At 46.1% G+C, this 26290-nt stretch overlaps 1 protein-coding gene across 1 annotated transcript in view; it reads right to left on the bottom strand.

Annotated features, from left to right (window-relative positions):
• Positions 1–2701: 2701 nt before the first annotated feature.
• The window catches only part of WDR66 (WD repeat domain 66), an 89963-nt gene continuing 66374 nt past the window's right edge, over positions 2702–26290 (bottom strand). The window contains exons 19-21 of the mRNA XM_008059741.2: positions 5698–5926; positions 4195–4296; positions 2702–2913 (exon numbers count right to left, since the gene is read on the bottom strand). Coding sequence (XP_008057932.1) covers positions 2801–2913; positions 4195–4296; positions 5698–5926 — 444 coding nt within the window. The 3' untranslated portion in view covers positions 2702–2800. The remainder of the gene's footprint in view (positions 2914–4194; positions 4297–5697; positions 5927–26290) is intronic.

Genomic DNA, 26290 nt, shown 5'->3' on the forward strand with positions numbered 1-26290 from the left:
TAATTTTTTGATTTACTGTAGAATCAAGGTCTCACCAAGTTGTCCATGCTGGTCTCAAACCCCAGGGTTCAGGCAATCCTCTCACCTCAGCCTCCCAAACTGCTGGGATTACAGATGTGAACTATCATGCCCAGCAGGATTCTTTTTTTTTTTTGAGTAGGGGTCTCACTCTGTCACCCTGGTTTAAGTATGGTGGCACACTATGGCCACTGCACCCTTGATCTGCTAGGCTCAGGCAACCCTTCCACTTCAGTCGTCCAAGTAGCTGGAACCACAGTCGTGCACCACCACGCCCAGCTAATTTTTAATTTTAATTTTTATTTATTTATTTATTTTGAGTTAGAGTCTCACTCTGTCACCCAGACTGGAGTGCAGTGGCCGCTCCTGGCCACTGCAGCCTCAACCTGCTGGGCTCTGGCGATCCTTCCTCCTCAGCCTTCCAAGTAGCTGGAACTACAGGCACGTGCTACCACGCCTGGCTGATTTTTTATTTATTGTAGAGATGAGGTCTCGCTAAGTTGCCCAGGCGGGTCTCGAACCCACGGGCTCAGGCAATTCACTCACCTCGGCCTCCCAAGGTGCGGGATTACAGGCTGAGCTACCGAGCCCGGCCTAATTTTTTATTTATTGTAGAGACGAGGTCTCGCCAAGTTGCCCAGGCTGGTCTTGAACCCCTGAGCTCAGGCAATCCTCTCGCCTTCACCTCCCAAAGTGCTGGGATTACAAGGATTCTTTTTTCAAAGAAATATCACAGTGTGCCTTTACCAAAAGGTGTCCAGTGTTTTGTCCCTGTTGTCATGCTCAAGTTCTACACGCTGTCTTCTGTCTTTGCTGTCCCTTTGTTGTCGTTGCTTTGCTGTCCCCGCTGCTGAAGACGCTGAGCTCTCTGTGGCTGGCCCTGCCCTCTTCCCAGACCAGGCCTTGGATGCCCTACCTCTTCTCCATCCGTGTGGCCACCAGGCTGGGCCGGCCCCTGTAGGGCCTGAAAGGGGTGCACTGGCTGTGCCCTGCCTTGTCAAGTAAGTTGAGAGACAACAAAATGAAAGCATCTGCAGAAAAAGGTCCCAGGGAGAGAAGGGGTTCCCCTGGCAGGCTGAGCACAGGCTGGGAAGACTCCTGACACCAACCCTGCCGTCTATGGCCATTCTGGCCTCCTGGTTGAACAACCATAACCAGACCTCCACCTTCCTCTCCTCTGAATCAAAGAGAGATGCAGGAAGGCAGCTCAGCACAGAGAACGCACGTCAGCCTGCGTGTCACAGTGGCCCCAGATCACTGGCCCAGCCACAGTAGGTCTGGCCGGTCACTGGTCAGTTCTGCCCAAGACAACTATTCCAATACATGCAGTGGATCAGAATGAGATCAAGGGGTGCTGAATTTCAGGAAAGAAGCCTCTGATTGTGTCCAGACTGCATGCAATTCTGAGTTATTTTTTAAAGAGAACAAGAAGTCTCATTTCAGAGTTTCCCGTTCCCTAAAATGTCCCCAGGAACTGTTTAACTGGCTTTATAATATGGCTCTTAAATCCTTAGCAGCTGCAAAATTGATTCACAAAGCTTGTTTTTCTTTTTGTGTTATTTTAGAAAGAACACAATGTAAACTAGGTTGCAAAGCCTCGGTGACATGCGCTGACAAGCTGGCGCCGGCAGAACCTTGGCCCATGCCGTCTGCCCAAGGTCACAGTGACACAGCCTGGTTGGGGCAGACGTTTCTGTTCCACGTTCCAGGGTGTTCCAAAGACTCTCACATTTTCAAGGGGCCACCCTGTGATGCAGGGGGGTGGGGTGGGGAAGGTGGAGGGGTGGGGAGTTTCGTGCAGGTAAGGATGTGCTCACTACTCCGCTTCCCTTCCATAGACCGCTCCTTAGGAGAAAGGCGCAACAGAAATGTGATCGCGGGTGCTAGTTTCTCTGGGGAAGAAGCTGGCTTGGTGGGAGTGTGTTGGACTAAGCACATGTCCTGAGTGAGACCTCAGAACTGGTGACACAAACTCTCAGACCAGACTATCACTTTCATCTGTTCATATCACGATGCTAGGCTGTTTTCAAGGTCAAAACACCACTGTAAACTTAGTAACATCCCCTGAAGGTTCCCCGAGCTGGGGGACGGGCCCCGTCTTTGCTACGTGCTTTGCAGCCCAGCAAAGTGTGAGGCGGCGAGTCAACTGTGTTGGGGACGGTGCTGTGCCAGGAGGCTCTGGCCTCTGGGGACGGGGCTGCATGTGGTTTCTGGCCCACATGCAGCACATGCCGGCCTGTGGGCGCTTTTGCATTCTCACAGGCAGTTGCCACCGGGGTTCGGCTTGGCCAGCGATGCTCTTCATAACGGCCACACTCAACGCTTGTGTTTTGCTGACAAGAAGCCACAATCAGGGACTCTCAGAAGCCCAGCGTACCCAGCACCCCCACCCTGGCCTAATAGCAGGCAGGGGTGACCCACACTTGGCCTTACTAGGCTGAGGGCCTGGGCCATCCTCTGGGAAAAGGGCCACACTGACCGTCATTTCCTGGGATCACACATGTCACGAAGGCACGCTGCGGGCTGGAGGCTCCTTGACCCCCAGAGACCTCGCCCCTTTGGGTCCTGTGCAAACCCCCCTCCAGGCAGACCTGAGTGTCTAGCCACCCTTGGGGTCCAGCTGCTGGTGTTTTTCTCGCCGCCACTCCTTTCCCTATTTCAGAAGCGGTGGAATGTCCAACTCTGTGAATTCCATGACTTAACAGAAATTTGCTTTTAATGTCTAAATGTTCTAAAGATAAGAGTAGGGTAGGGAAATACAGAAAAAACATTTCTTATGACTTCACTGACCATCCTGTTTGGAATCTTCTGAAATGGTTAAGCCAAGAATTTCGGTTGTGAATATTTCTGCAGTGATTTCTTCAGGAAGTTCTTCTTCGAGGCAGATTTTTGAACCTAGCCAAACAAGAAAATAAAACCAAATGCCTTCATGATGATTAGGTTTCTAGCTCAGAAGCCTTTTCCAAAACACAAGGAAATGCTACTAAACAGAAGCAAGGGGTGTTTTGTGCTGGGGTTTGGCTTTGATCCCTTGGAAACTCCTGGGTGGAGACTGGTTAAAATTCCTCCTTGACGGCACGGAGCCTTGTTAATGGACTCTCTACAAACCTCACTGGAAAGCCTACCCACATGGTATCTCTGATTTTACTATTTCAAGATGGCTGGGAACACAACGTGTAAGTATGAAACAATTGGGAAAGTGACATTCTGAGGTCTGAAGTGGACACAGGAGTGGGGTAGGGAGACTTGCAGGTGGAAATGACCCATCAGATACTAGAGTCTAGAATGATCTGAGTTCAGGAACTTTTAAAAATTTGACACAGGGAATGGATGATGAAAGGAGAGGGAGAAGGGAGACCGGCAAGGGGACCTTGCACTGGACTCCAGTCCCAGACATGGTGGTGGCTCTGATGACACTCAGGATGCATGAGGCCTGTCTGGGAGATGCTCCCACACACGCAGACCCTTCGCTGTTTGGATTGGGTCCTCCTGCACTGGAATTCATAGCCCTAACTTCAGGTCCAGTTAGGGTAAAAGAAGGTGAACAATCTACAGTCTACAGAGGAGGGAAGAGGAGGACGATTGCTAAACATTTTCCTATTTTTTCCTTTTTTTTTTTTTTTTTAGATATGCGGTCTTGCCAAGTTGCCCGGGCAGGTCTCAAACCTCTACGCTCAGGCAACCCCCTCACCTCTGCTTCCCAAAGTGCTGGGATTACAGGTGTGAGCCACTGTGCCTGGCTATCACTAAACATTTTCAAATCTGACAGCTTGAAGCCAGGCTTGTGCTGCCCGCGCCAAGCTGCTATCCTCTCCTCCAAGGCTCCTTTGACTCATCTCTGCTTTTGAAACAGCTGCCAAATTGCACCCTCTCCTGGTGACCAGTATTCACCCACCCAAGCCAGAAAGATGACAGGTCATTGGGATAAAGGGAAAAACAAGACCAGAAGACACCAAGGGAGCAGAGCATGGAAACAAAAGCCCCATCTCTTTGACATAACCACCGCTTGCTGGTCTTTTCATAACTCATTCATGCGGAATTCCCAACAGACATGCTTTTTTGTATGAACAGTCTTAAGGAGATTGGCTTGCCCCAGTCAGGAGAAATACATGCACTTAAGTCTACAGCAAATCACTGAGCCGCAGCTACATGCCCAGACCAAGCCAGCCACAGTACCTTTGACAGAGGAGCTTGCAGGCTCGGATTTCCAGTCCTCAGAATTCAAACCACACAGTGTAGCAAAGCAGTCCAGCATCTCCTCTTCCGTCATGTGCTCACCTGGGTGCCAAAAGGTAGAAGGGTGGCTCTTTAGCTCTTGGGGCCACACGCAGTGTCGGGGCTTAGAGTTATTGTTCAGAGGTCTTAAAGAGAATTATTTCACTCTTTCCTTTCCTTTAGACACAAAAACAACCAAGAGAGTCCCATAATACTGTCACATATACTTTCTTATGGGGTATTGGAAAGGTTCCTTAGCCCGGGCACAGTGACTCAAACCTGTAATCTCAGCACTTTGGGAAGCCGAGGCGAGAGGACTGCCTAAGCTGAGAGGTGCAAGACCAGCCTGGGCAACTTGGTGAGCTCTCATCTCTACAATAAATCAAAAAAATAAGCCAGGCATGGTATTGTAGCCCGTGCCTATAGGTCCAGTTACTTGGAAGGTTGAGGCAGAAGGACTGCCTGAATCCAGCAGGTGGAGGCTGTGGTGGCCGTGAACGTGCCACTGCACTCCAGCCTGGGTGACAGAGTGAGACTCCAACTCAAACAAGACAAAACAAAGGGTCCTCCCATCTATGGCCACACCACCCTGAACCAGCCCAACCTTGTCTGCAAAAGGGTCCTCCAGCAAGGGAATCTATGTTGGGCCTTGTATAGAGAAATGAGTCAACTTGCTGATGAGACTGGGCTCAGCCTGATTTCAAATTCCCTCATATCAGAACCACCCAGTCTAAGATGAAAATGACATCCACAGAGAACGCTTACTTGACTTCCTACATACGATAATGAAGAAAATCATCGGTAAAAGCAAAAAAGTTAGCCAGGCTCAGTGGCTCAGCCTGTAGTCCCGTGCCTTGGGAGGCTGAGGTGAGTGGATTGCCTGAGCCTGTGGGTTCAAGACCCGCCTGGGCAGGCGAGACCTCATCTCTACAATAAATTAAAAAATCAGCCAGGCGTGGTAGCGCATGCCTGTAATTCCGGCTACTTGGAACGCTGAGGCAGAAGGATTGCCGGAGCCCAGCATGTCGAGGCTGCGGTGGTCGGGAGCGGCCACTGCACTCCAGTCTGGGCGACAGAGTAAGACTCCAACTCAAAAGAAAAAAGTAAAAAAGTTTACTCTGCTGTGGTTACATTTCACAAATGCCTCCCAATCCTATGACAGCCCTGGGAAACGAACAGGGTGGCATTTTTATTCCTGTTTTGTAAGTGAGGACACTAAGTCTTGGAGAGTTTCAAGAAGATGAATATAAGTCGCCTTCTTCTGGTTTCCAGGCCCAGATCCTTTCCTTGGCTCATTCTTGCCAGTTATGTGGGACGGGAAGTGACATCCCTCATGGCTGACACGCTGTCAAACCACTTCTTTCATGAAAGATGGATGTTCCAGGGATCTGTCTCCCTAAACTTGGTTCTCTTCCTTGGAAATAACCAAAGGGTTCTACCAGATAACCCTATTTTTGTGTTCACCTTTAGTTAGGAGCAGTTTCAGGAAATCCTCTCTTCGAATAGCCTTTTCTCCTTTTGAATTGGTGTAACCAAGAACGTCAAAGCTCTGGTGGATGCTTCTCATGGTGTTACCAAAAGGGGGCCTGTGATTAAGGTAAACCTTGAGGAAATCTGGCAAGTTGATCTTGTCAATTAGCTTTCCAGTGTCCACATACTCACTAAATTTGATTTCGTTAAGCATATCATCAATCTAGGGAAAAGATTTAAAAGAACAAAAGACCATGGTAAATAGAAAAGACAGTTGGATATATTTCTAAAAATTGAAGAGTAACAGACAAATGTTCACAGTTAGCTTAGGACATGTCTGCTATGGATTGAATTATGGCCACCAAGAAAGATATGTTGAAGTCCTAACCCCTAGGACCTCAGAATATAATCTTGTTTGAAATAGGGTCATTGCAGACATAATTAGTTAAGATGAGGTCACACTGGAATAGTGTGGGCCTTTTATCCATTATGACTGGTGTCCTTATAAGAAGAGAACAGACACACAGGGAGAAGATGGCCATGTGAGGCAGAAATTAGAGTGATACAGCCTTAAGCCAAGAAATGCCAAGGGTTGCTGGCAACTACCAGAAGCCAGAAGGGGCAAAGAAGCATTCTCCCCTACAGCTTTCATAGGGAGCATGGCCCTGTCAAAAACTTGATTTCAGACTTCTGTAAGAGAATAAATTTCTATGTTTGTAAGCTACCTAGTTTGTGGTACTTTGTTATGATAACCCTAATACAGGATCAAGTTTGTCAATACTGGCATGAATACTTCACAAGCACTGGCATGAACACTACTTCATTTGATCACCTTTCACCTAAGGATCTCACAGTGTATCAATTACTGCCTTGACTGTGAAGCAGATATTAGTTTCATTTTAAAGGTGGAATCATGGTTGAGTGTGGTGGATTACATGTGTAATCCCAGCATTTTGGGGAGCCAAGGAGAGAGGATTGCCTGTGCCCTGGGTTTCGAGACCAGCCTGGACAACTTGGTGAGACCTCATCTCTACAATAAATCAAAAAATAAGCCAGGCATGGTAATGCATGCCTGTAGTTCCAGCTACTTGGAAGACTGAGGCAGAGGATTTCCTGAGCCCAGCAGGTTGAGGCTGCGGTGGCCATGAGCATGCCACTGCTCTCCAGCCTTTGCCACAGAGTGACAGTCTGACTCAAAAAAAAGAAAGAAAGAAAGAAGAAAGAAAAGAAAAAGAAAAAAGGAATCATAAAGAATTTAGAAATTAGTTTATTTGAAGAAGAAGATAATCAGTGTGAACCTCAAGTATGGGATTTATGGTCCTAGCAAGTTTCCTAAGACAATTAACTGTACCATGATTTCTGTTTTCTTTCTTTTCCAATTTTACTCTGCAATATTTTATATATGCAACAGATTATATGTAATGTACATGTAACTCAGATAGTACAATTTTAAAATCACCCAAGAAGCCATTAGTAAGAGAAAGGATAAACCAATTGACAAATCTTTAGCTAGACTAACCAAGAAAAAAGGAGAAAAGACAAATTACTAAAATTGGGAGTAAAAGAGGTGACATCAGTACCTACAGAAATAAAAATGAGGCAAGGTGTGGTTGCTCATGCCTGTAATCCTAGCACTGTTGGAAGCTGAGGTGAGAAGATTGCTTGAGCCAGGAGTTTGAGAACAGTTTGGGAAACACAGTGAGATCTCATCTCTATAAAAAATAAAGAAACTAACTGGGTGTGGTGGTGCATGCCTATAATTTGGAAAGCTGACGTGGAAGGATTACCTGAGCCCAGCACATGGAGGCTGCTGTGGCCGTAAGCATGCCACTGCACTCTGGCCTGAGTGACAGAGTGAGACTCTGACTCAAACAATAACCACACAAAAAAAAACCCAAAAAAAACTTAGGAACAAATTTAACAAAAGAAAGGTAAGCTGGGTGTGGTGGTCCATGCCTGTAGTCTTAGCACTTTGGGAGGCAGAGGGGAGTGAACTGCCTGAGCCCGTGGGTTCAGCCTGGGCAACATGGCGAGATCTCGTCTCTACAATAAATTAAAAAAGTTAGCCATGGTGGTGCATGCCTGTGGTTCCAGCTACTTGGAAGGCTGAGGTGGAAGGATCACCCGAGCCTAGCATGTCGAGGCTGCAGTGGCTGTGAGCATGCCACTATATTCCAGCCTGGGTGACAGAGTGAGACTCCAACTCAGAAAAAAAAAGAAGAAAGAAATATAAGATTTATGCTCTGAAAACTATAAAATATTGTCAAAAATTAAAGGAAACCTAAATAAATTGAAAGACATTACCTATTTAGGAATTGGAAGACTTTTTTTTTTTTTTAAGAGAGAAACCTCACTACAATGCCCAAGCTGTAGCGCAGTGGTTATTTACAGGCATGATTATAGCTCCTGGGCTCAAGCAATCCTCCGGCCTCAGCCTCCAGAGTAGGGGAGAGCGCATATCATCACACCTAGCTGGAAAACTTAACACTGTTAAGATGACAATGCTCCCCAAATTAATCTACAGGTTCAATATAAGCCCTATCAAAATCCCACTTGGCTTTTTGTTCCCCTGAAACTTTCAAGCTGATCCTAAAATTCAAATTGCAAGATAACAAGAATAGTCAAAACAGTCCTGAAAAAGAAGACACAGCTGAAGAACTCACACTTCTTAATTTCAAAACTTTTTACAAAAGCTACAATAATCAATATAGTGTGGCATATGGATAAACATATAGTTCAATGAAATATAATTAAGAGTCCAGAAATAAACTCTCACCTTCATTAGCAATTGATTTTTGACAAGGGTGCCAAGACAATTCAATATGGGAAAATATTCATGTCAACAAATGGACATCCACACAGCAAAAGAACAAAGCTGGACCCTTCCTTACACCATATACAAGGTCAACTCCAAATGGCTCAGATCTACATGTAAAAACTAAAACTATAAAACTCTTAGAAGTCATCAGAGGAGAAAGTCTTTGTGACATTGGGTTAGGCAAAGTCTTCTTAGATATATCACCAGATGCACAAAATGACAAAAGAAAAACTGAAAGAAAATTGAACTTCACCAAAATGAAAAACTTTTGTGCTTCAAAGGACACCATCAAAAAATAGAAAAGATACCGTCAGATATATAAGGGAGAAAATACTTATATATCTGGTAAAGGACTTGTATCCAGAAAATACAAATAACTCTTCCAATTCAGTAATAAAAAGACAAACAAATAGATTAAAAAGTGAATAGAGAATCCTCAAAAAAGATATGTGAATGGTCAATAAGCACATGAAAAGATGCTTAGATCATTAAACACCAGGGAAATGCAAATCAAAACCACAATGAGACACCACTTCATATCCACCAGGATTGCTAACATAAGCCAGATAATAACAAGTGTCAGTGAAGATGGGGAGAAACAGAAACCCTGATACACTGCTGGTAAGAATGTAATATGGTACAGATGCTTGAAATACAGTTTGGGCATTCCTCAAAAGATATTAAACACAGAGTTCCCATATGACCCAGTAATTCGACTCCAAGGTATATGCCTGAGAGAAACGAAAACATATGTTCACATTAAAACTTGTACTTGAATATTCATAGCAGCATTATCACAATGCTGTGAAGTAGGGAAAAAACTCAAAGATCTATCAACTAATAAATGAGTAACTCAGAGGTGGTCTAGCCATACAGTGGGATATTATCCAACCATAGAAAGGAATGAATCACTAATACACATTGTGGCATGGGTGAACCTTGAAAACACTATGCTGACTGAAAGGCATCAGTCACACGCACACACACACACACACACAAATGTGTACCACATGATTCCTTTTTTTTTTTGAGTTGGAGTCTCACTCGGTCGCCCAGACTGGAGTGCAGCGGCCGCTCCCGGCCACCGCAGCCTCGACCTGCTGGGCTCCGGCGATCCTTCCGCCTCAGCCTTCCGAGTAGCCGGAATTACAGGCATGCGCTACCACGCCCGGCCGATTTTTTGATTTACTGTAGAGATGAGGTCTCGCCAAGTTGCCCAGGTGGGTCTTGAACCCGCAGGCTCAGGCCATCCACTCACCTCAGCCTCCCAAAGGCGCGGGATGACAGGCTGAGCCACCGAGCCCGGCTTGATTCCATTTTTATCAAGTATCCAGGCTAGGCAAATCCATATAGCCAGAACTCAAACTAGTAGTTGGCTCTGGCTGAGGAGGAGGCACTGGGGGGCGATGGGGCATGACGGCTACTAGCACAGGCAAGATGAATGCAAAGTGGGTGGTGGCGATGCTTACACAAATCCATGAGTATGCTGAAATCTCGTGAGTTATGGATTCAAGGGGGCTTTGCTTTTCTTAGTTGAATTTTAAAGCTGTGGGGTCCAAGTCAGGATTGTGTCCATACATGGTTTAGATAAGGTGCAGTTTTGGGCCTCCCTCGGACCTCACTTTGCCTGGATTAGAATCGGGCACCCTTACTGATGTTATGCACCCCCCACCCCCCGCAGTATCCCGCTACTGCCAAACCCTTTTTTATAGTATTATGATAGGTGCTCAGGGTCCACTTATGAGTGAAAACACATGGTATTCAGTTCTTTGTTTCTGTGATAGATCACTGAGTATGATCAACTCCAAATCCATACAAGTTGCTGTGATCAAGGGGGCTTTAAAAAGGCGAATTACATAGTCTGTGAATTCTCTCTCAATAAAGTTTTTTTTTTAAGCCAGCCCCCAACTAAAGAAGGAAATCACCAGTCTCATTGCATTCAGCCGTGTTCCCTCCCCTGCCATTACCTCCTCCTTGCCCAGACAACCACTGTCTGAATTTTCCATTTAGCACAAAGTCACTGCTTTAGATAGTTTTGTTACATGCATATCCCTAACCTACAGCTTGTTTCCTTTTGCTTCAAAGACACGTTTAAAGGAGACCATCTTGGCCAGGTGCAGTGGTTCATACCTACAATCCCAGTACTTTGGGAGGCTGAGGTGAGAGGATTGCCCGAGTCCATGGGTTCAAGACTAGCCTCAGCAACTTGGCAAGACCTCATCTCTACAATAAATAAAAAAATTAGCTGGGCATGGTGGCACTTGGTTGTAGTTCCAGCTACTTGGAAGACTGAGGCAGAAGGATCACCTGAGCCCAGCAGGTCGAGGCTGTGGTGGTCGTGAGTATGCCACTGCACTCCAGCCTGGGCAACAGAGTAAGACTCCAACTCAAAAAATAAAATAAAATAATAAAATAACTAAAGGAGACTACCTTAAACCCAGTCACTTGTTCTCCAGTCGTCACCTGCACAGTTACAGCACATTGGCCCATTCCATTTCATTCACTTTCAGACTATTATTGCTTAGATTCATGCTTCCGTATGAAGCAAAAAGAACATGTGAGACATTTTCACTCCAAGAACTTTAAAATACTCTCCCGTGGGGCTCCATCAGGCCGCCTCACCTGAGATGTGCACAGTTTCTCAAGAGAGACAAAAGCTGCAAACTCCTAAATTATTTTATTTTATTATTTTATTGATTTTGAGTAGGAATTTCACATTGTCACCCAGGTTGGAGTACAGTGGCATGCTCACAGCCACTGCAGCCTTGACTTACTGGGCTCCAGCGATTTTTCTGCCTCAGTCTTCCTAGTACCTGGAACCATAGACACACGCCACCTGGCTAGTTTTTTTATTTATTGTAGAGATGAGGTCTTGTCAAGTTGTCCAGGCTGGTCTTGAACTCCAAACTCAGGCTGTACTCTTGCCTCTGCCTCCCAAAGTGCTAGGATTGCAGGCATGAGCCACCGCATCTGGCCCTAAATATCTTTCTGCAAAGGGTTTTCTTTTCAGCCACCAGCAGATGATAGGTGACTGTGCTTCTGCCATCATCTCCTAGAAAACTTAGGCCCACGGGATGGTTTAGGTGCTTGTTCTTTGCGGCTTTGTAAAAAATACTATTTTAACTTTCCCCTCCTCATTTGAAAAGTCATTCTTGGCCGGGTTCTGTGGCTCAGCCTGTAATCCCAGCACTTTGGGAGGCCGAGGTGAGTGGATTGCCTGAGCCCATGGGTTCGAGACCCGCCTGGGCAACTTGACGAGACCTCATCTCTACAATAAATCAAAAGTTAGCTGGGCGTGGTAGTGCGCGCCTGTGGTTCCAGCTACTTGGAAGACTGAGGTGGAAGGATCGCCGGAGCCCAGCAGGTCAAGGCTGGCCATTGCACTCCAGTCTGGGTGACAGAGTGAGACTCCAACTCAAAAAAAAGAAAGAAAGAAAGAAAGAAAAGTCATTCTTGTGTATTTTCCAGTTTTTCTAGAATGGGCAAGGGTGCTGACATGCCTGGATTCAAGTGGAAACGAGGTGCCAGTTGGCACAGGGTTCCCCATGGGACCCCTTATGTCACACAGCAAAACACAGGAAAGACAGGAATATAACAAACAAACAAACAAACAAAACTATTCCCACTGCCACCAGTCTCTCTCTGTACATATTTTTGAACCATATATGCAGCAGTCGGCTGAGATTCAGAAACCCCAGTTACACCTGACATATGACTATGAATGAGTAACTTATTTTAGTGTCTACATTTTCTTTCTTTTTTTTTTTTTTTTTGAGTCGGAGTCTCACTCTGTCGCCCAGGCTGGAGGGCAGTGGCCGCTCCCGGCCACCGCAACCTCGACCTGCTGGGCTCTGGCGATCCTTCCACCTCAGTCTTCCAAGTAGCCAGAACTACAGGCGTGCACTACCACGCCCAACTAATTTTTTATTTATTGTAGAGACGAGATCTCACCAAGTTCTTCAGGTGGGTCTTGAACCCATGGGATCAGGCAATAGTGTTTACATTTTAAACTAATAGGTCTCCCAATAAATAGTGGGGTTTGCAATTTTACAAAGAGAATAAGAGCCACACAAAAGTGGGACGTAATTTGCTTTTGTTTTTTTTTTTCCTCCAGAATAGGCATTCTACTTTGGCCAGTGGGAATGAATCAGGAAGCAAGTCTATATTTGTACACAATATTTACAACTAGGCAACTAATTTCTCCCTGTCCCATTCAATAAATGTAGAACAAAAATTCAGAGAACACCAGTTTGAAGTGATGCCAAATGGCCGGCCTGTCTGGAGCAGCCTCCATCCCGTGTCTTGATCTGGCCCCAAGGATCAAGAAGAAAGAAAAGTCTCTTATAATCCAACCATCCAATTATAGTTTCTGTGAAAGATGTGGGCACTTTCTTCCCATATTTTGCATGTATATAAGATATATGTACATATTGTTTACAAAATTGCTATCATGTATATATAATTTTGTATCCTACATTTTTCCTGTAACACCATATCTAAGTAATCACATAGTATTTTCAGAGAAGCCACACACTCTCAAAGCAACATTCCAGGAATGGCCTTTTAAGATAACATTATTGGTTACAATTATAAATAACTGTAATTGATATTATGTAAGTAGCTGTACATGGCAAAGCTATTTCATATACAGCATTTATTGAGTTTATACTATGTACAATTGCATGTTAAATTATGTATAATTTTATGTAGAAAGAAAACACTATCCAGTAGCAATTATTTACACATTGTACTATATAATTTTTTTTTTTTTTTGACTTGGAGTCTCACTCTGTCGCCCAGGCTAGAGTGCAGTGGCATGCTCACAGCCACTCCAACATTGACCTGCCGGGCTCCAGCGATCTTTCCACCTCAGCCTTTCAAGTAGCCAGAACTACAGGTGTGCACTACTACTAATTTTCTGATTTATTGTAGAGATGAAGTCTTGCAAAGTTGCCCAAGCTGGTCTCGAACCCATGGGCTCAGGCAATCCTCTCACCTCAGCCTCCCAAAGTGCTGGGATTATAGGCTTGAGCCACCATGCCTGGCCTATACTATATAATTTTAACAGTATTAATATATACATATGCCACCACTTACTATGAGACAGTAGAGACTGAAGCTGAAAATATAATCTTTTTTTTTTTTTTTTTTGGGTTGGCATCTCACTCTGTCGCCCAGACTGGAGTGCAGTGGCCGCTCCCGGCAACCGCAGCCTCAACCTGCTGGGCTCTGGCGATCCTTCCGCCTCAGCCTTCCAAGTAGCTGGAACTACAGGCGCGTGCTACCATGCCCGGCTAATTTTTTGATTTATTGTAGAGATGAGGTCTCGCTTGCCCAGCGGGTCTCGAACCCGCGGGCTCAGGCAATCCACTCACCTTGGTCTCCCAAAGGCGCGGGATTACAGGCTGAGTCACCAAGCCCGGCGGAAAATCTAATCTTTGATGACAGACCCGGGTTCAAACTCTGCCTCTACCATTTTCTGTCTACATGATCTTGAGTGAGTTAACATTCTTTTCCTCAGTTGCCTCATTTTGAAAAAGGTGGTAATACAGTAATGCATATGCACTGGGTTTTTTTGAAGCTTATTGGGACTACATATGTAAAGTGCTTGACATGGTACCTAACACAGAAAGCACTCAACAGAAGATATTCTTGTGATTATTATATTTTCTATGCACTTGCTAACTAGAATACATGTAATGATAACATACTACAAATTATAATTATCTGATATATTTATTAAGTACATATAAGATTTATAACTATATGTTATAATAGAAATCATATATAAATTATCAGTGTAATCTATGATTTAACTCAGTTCAGACTAAGCGACCAAAGGAATATTTTTCTAGTATTTTCAGAGAAGCCACATATTCTCAGTGCAATATTCCAGGAATGGTCTTTTGAAATAACATTATTGGCTACAGATACAAATGAACTATAATTGATACTATCTAAGTAGCTGTAAATGGCAACGCTGTTCATATATAGAATGAGTTACTCAAACCCAGAGAGCTCCAAAAATCTCAGGGAACATTCTCAATGCACACCCTTAGTCGGTGGTTCACCTCTTCTCTTTTCTTATGTGACAGATCAACAATCACTACTCAACAAGCAGAGAACTGGCAGTTTCGGCATCAGTGACATTTCCTTTCTGAGCCTACTTTGCAGGTGTTAGTTGAAAAGGCAGGTTGTGCTACACGTCTAAACAAAGTTCATGCTTCGGAGTGGAACCTTGGGGCTAGAAGCGGAACGCTGAGCTCATTCTGAAGGCCCAGGTGTGAAGATGGGTCCCGAGGAGCAGAAGTCCCAGCTGACCTGCCCAGATGCGCTGGTGGCCATCATCACACTGGCCTGTCATGCGCTAAGGCACTGGTTCACACCATTTACCTGGGAACTTTAAAAATTCTGAGGCCCAGATTTTGTTCCCAGAGAGCCTAGTTTAACAGGTCTGGGGTGGTGTCTGAGCAGTCATATATATTTTTTTTAAACTCTCCATTCAAATGATTGGAAGGTGTAGCCAACGTAGAGAAGTATGGCTTTAAGGCAAGGCTCTCAAACATCATCAGGCAACAAAATGACCAAGAGGACTTGTTAAAACACAGGGTGCAGCCAGGCTTGGTGGCTCAGCCTGTAATCCCAGCACTTTGGGAGGGCAAGGCAAGTGGATTGCCTGAGCCCGCAGGTTAGAGACCTTCCCAGGCAACTTGGTGAGACCTCGTCTTTACAATACATCAAAAACTAGCTAGGCATGGTAGCGAATGCCTGCAGTTCCAGCTATTTGGAAGGCTGAGGAGAAAGGATTGCCGGAGCCCAGCAGGTTGAGGCTGAGGTGGCCGGGACTGTGCCACTGCACTCCAACCTGGGCGACACAGTGAGACTCCGGCTCAAAAAAGAAAACAAACAAACAACAACAACAAAAAACACAGGGTGCCAGTCCCACTCACAGAGTGTGATTCTGTGTTTCTGGGAAGGGGGACGGGAATATGCATTTCTTACAATCCCCCAGTGATGTCCATACTGCCAGTCTGGGGACCACACTTTGAGGACTGCTGCTCTTAGACCACAGAGGTTCAGGGAGGTGGTACTTGTGCCAAAATGAATCAGCAACAAGCTCATGATTTTCAGTAGAAAGTAATGATGGGTGGCAGCTGCAGTGCACGCTCTAATTCTTTGGGCCCACATCTGTCTCCCCTATTAAGCTGTGGTGAGAGCTTTCATCTCTATTTCCTCGGCCACTTAGGTCAGAGCCTGGCACGTCGTAGGGCTCGGAGAAATGTTTACTGACTAGATGGATGGATGAAGCAAATAATGTGGGCACAAATGAGGCCACAGAAGAATTTCTCTTTTTAAAAAATCATTCATTCATTAGTTGGAGTCTCACTCTGTCACCCAGGCTGGAGTATAGTGGCATGCTTACAGTCACTGCAGCCTTGACCTGATGGACTCGGGTGATCCGCCTCAACTTTCCAAGAAGCTGGAACCACAGGATTGTGCCACCACGTGCAGTTAATTTTTTGATTTACTGTAGAGATGAGGTCTCGCCAAGTTGCCCAGGCTGGTCTCAAACTCAGGCTATCCTCTCAACTTGGCCACCCAAAGTGCTTGGGTCATAGGCATGGGCCACCATGCCCAGTCAAGAATTTCTCTTAAAACTCACAAGAGGCTAGGCATGGTGTGGCTCATGCCTGTAATCCCAGTACTTTGGGAGGCTGAGGCGGAAGAATTGTTTGAGCACAGGAGTTCAAAACCAGCTTGGGTAACATAGTGAAACTGCATCTCTGGGGGGGGGGGTAGAAAAAAGGCCAGGTGCGGTGGCTCATGCCTGTAATCCTAGCACTTTGGGAGGCCGAGGCAAGAGGATCACCTGAGCCCAGGGGTTCAAGACCAGCCTGGGCAACTTGGCAAGACCTCTTCTCTACAATAAAGAAAAAAATTAACCAGGTATGGTGGCATGTACCTGAAGTTCCTGCTACTTGGAAGGTTGAGGCCGAAGGATCGCTTGAACCCAACAGGTCGAGGTTGCAGTGGCCGTAAGTGTGCTACTGCACTCCAGCCTGGGCAACAAAGTAAGACTCTGACTCAAAAAAATAAAACAACAACAACAAAAAATTAGCCAGGTGTGGTGGGGTGCACTATAGTCCCAGCTCCTAGGATGCTGAGATGGAAGGATAGTCTGAGCCTTGGAGGTTGAGGCCGCCATTAACTGTGATTGTCACGATTATGTCACTACACTCCAGCCTGGGAGAGAGAGTGAGACCTTGAATAAAAAAATAAAACAAAAACAAACAACAACAAAACTCACAAGAGGCCGGGCATGGTGGCATGCACCTGTAGTCCCAGCTACTTGAGAGGCTGAGGCGGGATGATCACCTGAGCCCAGGAGGTGGAGGCTGCAGTGAACTGTGATTGTATCACTGCGTTTCAGCCTGGGCAACAGAGTGAGACCCCAACTTAGGCAAAAAAATAAAACAAAAAACCACTCATAGGAGGCTTATTTAAGATAACCACTTTCTACCCTAGTTAAGTTTGTTCAATTTACTAGTTTCTGAGCATTTGTTTTAGTTCCAGGCGAATAAAAGGCAAGTCATTACATTATCACTGGAACGGTCCTGTGTTCTAGGAGTTTCCAATTTCAGTCAGTCAGTCAGCAAATATTTTTTCAGCACCTACTAAGTGCTAGGTACAGGCTTGGGCCATGTGAAGAGGAGCCAAGAGGCAACACCCCATGGAGGGAATGAACTGATGGAGGTTCTGTCACCGTGGTCCTCAGCCCCGATCATCCATGAGAAACACCCAGGGCTTTTTTTTTTTCGAGTTGGAGTCTCACTGTTACTGAGGCTGGAGTGCAGTGGCACACTCATGGCCACCCCAGTGTCAACCTGCAGGGCTCCTGCAATCCTTCCACCTCAGCCTTCCAAGTAGCCAGAACTACAGGAACGCGCTACCACACCCAGCTAATTTGTTTCTGATTTATTGTAGAGACAAGGTCCTGCCAAGTTGCCCAAGCTGGTCTCGAACCCATGGGCTCAGGCAATCCACTCACCTAGGCCTCCCAAAGTGCTGGGATTATAGGTTGAGCCACCGAGCCCGGCCTACACCCGGGGCTTTTAAAACTGTCCATGCCCAGGCTCCGGTCCTAAATTCAGCTGCCATGGGGCCAAGGCCCAGGCATCAATATTTTTTTAAGTACCCTGAAGTGATTTGAATGTGGTTAACATGGCTCTAAAAGATCCGGTGCCGGCCGGGCTGGGTGGCTCAGTCTGTAATCCTAGCACTTTGGGAGGCCGAGGTGAGAGGATTGCCTGAGCCCGTGGGTTCGAGACCCGCCTGGGTAACTTGTGAGACCTCATCTCTACAATGAATCAAAAAATCAGCCGGGCATGGTAGCGCACATCTATAGTTCCAGCTCCTTGGAAAGCTGAGGCAGAAGGATCGCCGGAGCCCAGCAGGTCGAGGCTGCGGTGGCTGGGAGCGGCCACTGCACTCCAGTCTGGGCGACAGAGTGAGACTCCAACTCAAAAAATAAAAAAAAAAAAAAGATCCAGTGCCAAAATGGAGGTACCCTCAGCCAGGTGGGCTTGGGAGGACTTCTTGGAAGAAGTGGGCTTGCAGCTGAGCCACAAGGGATCTAGGCAGTAGGAGGTACAAGGAAGGCACTCCATGCTGGGGGACAAGGGTGAGGAGGTGGGCGCAAGTGAGTTGCCACCTTGGCCCATCCCCCCACTCTAGATTATACTCTAGGTTGCCTGAACCCTCAGTTTCTCTCCTTCAAATAACCACAGCCCACCTAAGGGCCCATGGGGATCTCGCATTCCTGAGGGTGACCTGCACCCGTGGTGTGCCCACCCAGGGATCTGAGGTGTGGCCAAGGGCTGCTGTTTGGAGGGTATGGAGAAGGGTCTACTGCACGGGGGCCATGTGCACTGTGGCCAGGGATGGCACCAGGGCTGAGAGGACAAGTGTGCCTCCTCACACTGCCACTCTGCTCGTGCTGAAGGTAGCGCTGTCAAGGTGGAATATTTATCTAGCAGCTTGTCGCATGATTGATAACTTTTCAACATCTAGACAGACAGCATGTGGGCCTCCGTCAATATGGCTGCCTCAGGCCCTGAGCCACAAGGGCAGCCTGCTGGTGGGGGCCGGAGTCCCCTCAACCCGGATTATATAACCTCTGCCCCTGCCATGGATGGCGTAGGCCTTGGGGCTTGTGATCCCTGCTGTCAGGCTCAGGAAGCCACTGATGTCCTTAGAAGCATGCTTCATAATTAAGTTTTATAACCTCCCTATTAAACAGAGAGGAGCATGATATACTTGAACCTAGGTCATTCCTGGTTTTCATAAGAAGGTACCTGGTGAGGCAGGTTTTCTTTTGTAATGGTTTTATAGACTCACAAGGCTGGGGAGGACCTCCCTCCTCTAACAAGACACAGTATTTTCTAGAAGTCTTCAACCAGTGGAGACAGTCTCTTGTCCCCATCTTCGCCTCATGTCCTCTCCCTGCGGCTCCTCCTGAATCCGCTCGCTGACCTGGGCCAGGAAGGAGCAAGCCGCAAGGGAGGTCGGGACCGAGCATCTTCATTGCATGGCCACTGCTGGAGACACGCTCGTGTATGACCCCTCCATGACTCACAACTCCCCACACCTCCAGGAATCAGATTTGGCTGCCTCTTTCTCCAGGAGTGGGGCATGCCATGGTAGGGTCTGCCCTCTGGATGGTCTCGGGTAACGGTGGCTGGGTGCCTGGCCACAGTGCTCTCTCCCCGCTGACTTTTCTTCTGCGTGAACAGCAGCCACTCACAAGGCCCTTTACAGTGACCTTCACCCCCCATCAGAGCCCAGGTCTCAAGCACCTCAGGGACTCTTCCCTGCCCGATGACTGGTTTTTTTTTTTGTTTGTTTTTCTTTTTTGAGTTGGAGTCTCACTCTGTCGCCCAGACTGGAGTGCAGTGGCCGCTCCCGGTCTCCGCAGCCTCGACCTGCTGGGCTCTGGCGATCCTTCCGCCTCGGCCTTCTGAGTAGCCGGAATTACAGGCATGCGCTACCACGCCCGGCTGATTTTTTGATTTGCTGTAGAGATGAGGTCTCGCTGCCCAGGCGGGTCTCGAACCCGCGGGCTCAGGCAATCCACTCACCTCAGCCTCCCAAAGGTGCAGGATTACAGGCTGAGCCACCGAGCCCGGCTCCGATGACTGTTTTTAAAGGTCTGAAATGGATGATCTTTTCTGAATGACAAGTCCCGCACCTTGTTCCCAACCCACAATCAAGGATGCGTTAGTGACACGCCCACAGCTCTCAAATCCTGGTCCTGCCTTGTGTACCCTGAAGCCCCAAAGGGATGGTGGCTCAAGTTAAGAAGTAATAAGGGTGGAAAATAGTCTGGCAGTTCCTGAGATGGGTGGACACAATGTATGTAGCAATCCTACTCCTAGTATACAGGCAGGAGGAATGGAAACACACATCACATAAGAACTTGTACACAAATGTCACAGCAGCATTATTCGTAAAAGGAAAAAGTGGGAAAAACTCCAAGTATACCCAGGTCAGCAAGTGGGCACATAAAATGTGGCATATCTACATGAATGAATAGAATGTGATTCAGTCTTAAAAAGGCATTAAGCACCCGCACAGGCTACAGTCTGGATGAACCTTGAAAACATGACGTGGCCGGGCTCGGTGGCTCACCCTGTAATCCTGCACCTTTGGGAGGCTGAGGTGAGTAGATTGCCTGAGCCCGCGGGTTCCAGACCCGCCTGGGCAACTTGGCAAGACCTCATCTCCACAATAAATAAAAAAAACTAGCTGGGTGTGGTAGTGCGCGCCTGTAGTTCAGCTACTTGGAAGGTTGAGGCGGAAGGATTGCCGGAGTCCAGCAGGTCGAGGCTGCGGTGGCCGGGAGCGGCCACTGCACTCCAGTCTGGGTGACAGAGTGAGACTCCGACTCAAAAAAAAAAAGAAAAGAAAACATGACGTGGAGTGAAAGAAGTCATTGAATTGCATCTTCTACATGGGTGAATTACATGGTATTTGATATCAATAAAGTTTTTATTTTAAAAAATGTTTGCTGACCTTCCCCTGCAGGGTGATGGAGCTGGCTACAATAAAGTTTTTAAAAAGAAAGAAAAAAAGTAATATGGAGGTGAAGCCATGGCAACAGCAAGTAACATTTCCGTTCTAAGAACACTAGTACTTTTAAAAATATATTTTCCACCATCACTGTGACCCACCTTTTTCTAATCATAGAACCAATAAAGATGAATGCGAGTTTGTTGTGGAAAACAAAAGCAGTGTAGATAAAAAGAAGAAAAACAAAATGCCCTCTGATTCCCCATCTCTTGGCAGTAACCAGTGTTGGATGTCTGAACTTTCAGGTTTCTTCCTTCTTTGCACCAATTCACACATGTAGGAGGGGCCTGGCATCAGTAACTTGGTTCGAACCCTGGCTCTGCCCTTGGTAGCTGAGTGACCATGTAAGCTTCCTCATCTCTCTAAGCTTCATTTTGCCCATCTGTGAAATGGTCATAATAAGGCATATGAACTTCCAGGGGTCACGTGAAGACTACACAGCACCAGGCCCACAACACGGCACTCGGCCCGTAGGGACCGCTCGGAAAACAAGAACTCTGTCATTGTTGCTGTGGGTGTTGTCTTTATAGCATCGCTATCACTGTGTTTTTTTTTGTTTTTTGTTTTTGAGTCAGAGTCTCACTGTCACCCAGGCTGGAGTACAGTGGCATGCTCATGGCCACTACAACCTCAACCTGTTGGGCTTAGGCAATCCCTCCACCTCAACCTTCCAAGTAGCTGGAACTTCAGGGGTGTGCCACCACATCCAGTTTTTTAAAATTTATTTATTGTAGAGCCAAGTTGCACAGGCTGGTCCCGAACCCCTGGACTCAGGCAATCCTCTCACCTTGCCTCCCAAAGTGTTGGGATTACAGGCACGAGCCACTGCATCCGGCTAGCCTGTGTTCTTTCTTTAGTGCCTGAATAGTCATGCAGGATTTCTGTTTTTCCATGCTTTAAGTGTGAAAAGCAGAAATAGTTTTGACTTGCTTTGATCTTTTTGCAGGGAGCCTATCGCTCGCCATTTCTCTTACCTTCAGGATGGAAATATTTTCTGAAATGTATGTTCCAGAGCAAGACCCAACGTACTGAGGGCTTCTCTTCAACGTGCACATTTCCAAATTCTCACGGGGTCTTTATCAGAACAGAAATTGTACCCATGATTCTTGGCTCAAATTCCTCCCGTCATTACGGGCGAGGCTGTACCACTTGGCCACGGTCCCTCCATCCCAGCTGGGACCATGTTTTAGCCATGAAGATTAGCGCACGGGGCTTTGGGAGGATTTGTTTGCTTATCATTCTGGGTTTTGTTCTGAATACAAAAGCAACACAAGCTACATGCTTGTAGTTAAATTAAATAGTACAGAAATGCATGTGGAGGTCTCCCTCCCCCCAGTTTATAACCACAACTGTCTCCTAAGGAACCTTAGGGCACATGTCCCTAAGTGGAAAGGCCTTTCTCTTACAGACTACTAGATGGGCTTGTATTGCACACTGGGAAGTGAAAGTTAAGAAGAACCAAACTGCCATGGTTCACAGAGGAAAGAGAATGTGGCATTCCTGGGTCCTCTGGGAGGAAGGCAGGAGGAGCTGGGTGGCAAGAGGTGAGTGCTCTGTGGGGTAGAGGTCAGGAAGAATGGCTCCACAGGGGTGGTCTTCAGGACTGAGAAGAATGTCTAACAAGCAGTTTTCGATAAATCACTGTGAAATGCAGTTATGTGTGACCCTTTCTGATGATTCTGGTGATGTTCAAGAAAGTTGTTGCCGGATGTGGTGGCTCATGCCTGTAATCTCAGCATTTTGGGAGGCAGAGGCAAAAGGATTCCCTGAGCCCAGGGTTTTGAGTCCAGTCTGGACAACTTGGTAAGACCTTGTCTCTACAATAAATTTTTTAAAAATTACCCAGGCATGGTGGTGTGTGCCTTTGGTTCCAGCTACTTTGAAGGCTGAAGTGAAAGGATCATCTGAGCCCAGAAGGTTGAGGCTGCAGTGGCCGTGAGCGTGCCACTGTGCTCCAGCCTGGGTGACAAAGTGAGACTCTGACTCAAAAAAAAAAAAACAAGTTGTCGTGTGAGAGGAAAGCGAGGAAGTGGCTGAGTGTCAGGTCTGGAGGGACTCGGGTGCACAGAGTCTGCATGTATGCAGGCAGAAGCCCCAAGATTGGGAAAGCACATGCCCCAGGGCTGCCACAGACTCCCATGGCCGTGACCAGGGCCTGTTCCAGCTGGTACCAGAGGCACGGCTGATGCCAGGGTATGTGTAGAAAGTAAAAGTTCTCCCACGTCCCATTCAACCGAAATGAAAGTCATTAGGGCTCAGAACGTGTTCTTTCAGGTTTTTGTAGGCATACATACACGTAGGTTAGTATTATTTTTAAAGGGAGATCCTATTTCTCATAGTGTTTTGAAACTTGTCTTTTGTCCCTTTAGCAATAAATCCTGCATATCCTTTCTGGGTCAGGAAACATACATTAGATCAATCTCACTTTTTAAAGGCAATTAAGTGTAGATGTGCCTTATTTTGTTAATCTTATCTCTTATCAACGGATATTATGGTTGCTTTAATTTTTCAATGCAACGCACTATGCTGCAATAATTGTTCCTTCAGGTCAGGGATGGTTGTGTGAGTCTGTAGGCCCAGAGACTCTGGAGGCTGAGGTGGGAGGATCACTTGAGCCCAGAAGTTTGAGTCCAAACTGGGCAACACAGCAAGACCCCATCTCAAAAAACATGAATTTATTTATAATAATAATATGATATATAATATGTCATATATTATAATATAGATATTAAAAATCATCTCTTCTATATGTACATCATTGGTGTTTTTCTTTAGGATGAACCTATTTTTTTTTTTTTAAGAAACAGGGTCTCCCTCTGTCACCCAGTTTGGAATACAGTGGCAAGATCATTACTCACTGCAACTGTGAACTCCTGGGTTCAAGAGATCCTCTTACCTCAACCTCCCAAGTAGCTAGGACTATAGGCGCACACCACCATGTTGGGTTAATTTTTTTTTTCTTTTTCTATAGATGAGGTCTCCCTACATTACAGGCAAGAGACACTGCACACAGCCAGGATACACTTTCTTAAAAGTAGATTTGTTGGATCAAAAAATATATATACATTTTAAAAATTAAGCAAATAATGTCCAGCCACGGTGGCTCATGCCTATAATCCCAGCACTTTGGGAGGCTGAGGTGAGAGGACTGCCTGAGTCTACAGGTTTGAGACCGGCCTGGGCAATTTAGCAAGACCTCATCTCTACAATAAAAATAAATAAATAAATAAATAAAAAACTAGCCAGGCATGGTGGCATGCACCTGTAGTTCCAGCTACTTGGAAGACTGAGACAAAAGGATTGCCTGAGCCCAGCAGGTCGAGACTGTGGTGGCCATGAGCATGCCACTGCTCTCCAGCCTAGGTGACAGAGTAAGAATCTGACTCAAAAAAAAAAATTAAGCAAATAAATAAAAAGTTAAGCAATTTTTAAATTTCCTCTCCAAACATACCTAAGCTATGCCAAAGCTCCTGAACATGCTAAACACATTTTGGTTACTGATAATGACTCTGAGATCAAATGATAATGTCAGGGATTCTTTGCTATTAAATACAACCAGTGAGCATCCCTGATTCATCCACTCATTAGACCGACATTTGCTGAGCGTCCACCATGTGGGCACTTGCCAGGCACAGCCGTCTCGGCAGGATTATCCTTAAATGTATAGAACTAGGTGGTGGCATTGCCAAAGCCCGTCGAGATTACACAACACTGTGCAAGTGAAGTAGAATTAGTCACAAGTGAGCAGGGAACAAACAACATATGAGGCTCATCCCAACGTGATATTCCAATGTCCCGGAGGAAAAGACACATGGATAAAGACAGAGGATGGAATTTCCTCTCGCATGAAGTCAACTATGGAAACAGGGACACCAAAGTTATAGTTCCTTCAACAACATTCTCATTTTGCAGGTCTTTCATTTAAAAAATGAAGATTTGAGCCGGGCACGGTGGCTCATGCCTATAATCCCAGCACCTTGGGAGGTGGAGGCAAGAGGATTGCCTGAGTCCAGGGGGTCGAGATCAGCCTGGGCAACTTGTCAAGACCTCGTCTCTACAATACATCAAAAAATTAGCTGGGCGTGGTGGCACGCGCCTGTAGTTCCAGTTCCTTGGAAGGTTGAGGCAGAAGGATCGTGTAAGCCTAGCAGGTCGAGGCTGTGGTGACTGTGAGCATATTACTGCACTCCAGCCAGGGCGACAGATTGAGACTCGGACCCACTCTGACTACTGAGGCTGGACCCTGCTACTGAGTGCAGCTTTCTGCAAAAGCAGAGAATGGCCCAGAATCCTTTAGAGAGGGCTACATTCTTGCATAATTTGGTTTTACTTTACCACATTGACTAGCTTCAAATCCCCAAGGCAGTTATAATGACATAAGAAAAATATAAATAACGTACTCTTGGGGGCTGGGTGGAATCTCAGCATCCATGTCTTTCATGTAACTAAGTGCTAACACACTCCGCTAGCTGGGCATATTCCATATAGCTTCTGAGGAAGGGGGGACCAGCTACAGCTTAATCGGAAATGTTTCATTAGCCAAGGCAAAGCCGGGTTTGAAAGTTTCAAAGCCCTGAAAGATTTGTTTGAATCACTACAAATCTAACACGAAAACAAAAGATTAGAAACTACTCCTAGTGCAGGTTCAGATAGAAACTAACTCATTCGCTAACCAAGTTTGCACACAGATATGGTACACATCTGGACCACAGGGCCTGCAGAAAACATCTCAAAAAAGTAAGTGTATTTATATATAAAAGTGGATTAAGAACCCTGGAGTTCAAGAGATTTATGAAGATACTGACTGGGGCAATGATTCTCCTCTTTTAGGTAGTGACACAGGGTGGGTGGGGGACATGTACAATATTCAGTGAAACCTTACAACAACCACTTTTATTTCTTTTTGCTTTTATGGGATTTTTTTGTTTGTTTTTTGGGACTTATTTGTTTGTTTGTTCTTTTGGAATTAGGGTCTCACTCTGCTGCCCAGGCTAGAGTGCAGTGGCGGGATCACAGCTCTCCTCAGCCTCAATCTCCTGGGCTCAGATGATCCTGCTGCTTTAGCCTCCCAACTAACTGGGACTAACTCCCAACTACAGGTGCATGCCACCATGCCCAGCTAATTTTTAAATATTTTTTGTAGAGACGAAGTCTCACTATGTTGCCTAGGCTAGTCTCGAACTCCTGGGTTCAAGCAATCCTCCTGCCTCAGCCTCCCAAAATGCTGGGATTACAGGCATGAGCCATTGCGTCTGGTCTATTTTTATGTTTTTAAGTAATTGTCAGTGTCACTTTATAACATTTGTTACAGAATTCCTTTTTAAAAAATACCTTTCATTCATCAGCAAGATTCTGGTAGGTTAAGATTTATTATCTTTTGCCAATGACAGGATAAATGAGTAAGCCTTCAATAATAGACTTCCTAGGTTGGAGTACAGTGGCTATTCACAGGTACAATCACAGCACACTACAGTCTTGAACTCCTGGGCTCAAGTGATCCTTTTGCGTTAGCCTCCTGAGTAGCTGGGACTAGAGGCACACACAGGACTTCCTTCCTTTTTAATTTTTATTCTTATTCTTAGTTTTTTGTTTTTGTTTTTTTTTTGAGTTGGAGTCTCACTCTGTCACCCAGACTGGAGT

The sequence above is a fragment of the Carlito syrichta genome, unplaced genomic scaffold (assembly GCF_000164805.1).
Source record: "Carlito syrichta isolate Samal-C Ts95f unplaced genomic scaffold, Tarsius_syrichta-2.0.1 Scaffold304341, whole genome shotgun sequence".
Classification (NCBI taxonomy): domain Eukaryota; kingdom Metazoa; phylum Chordata; class Mammalia; order Primates; family Tarsiidae; genus Carlito; species Carlito syrichta.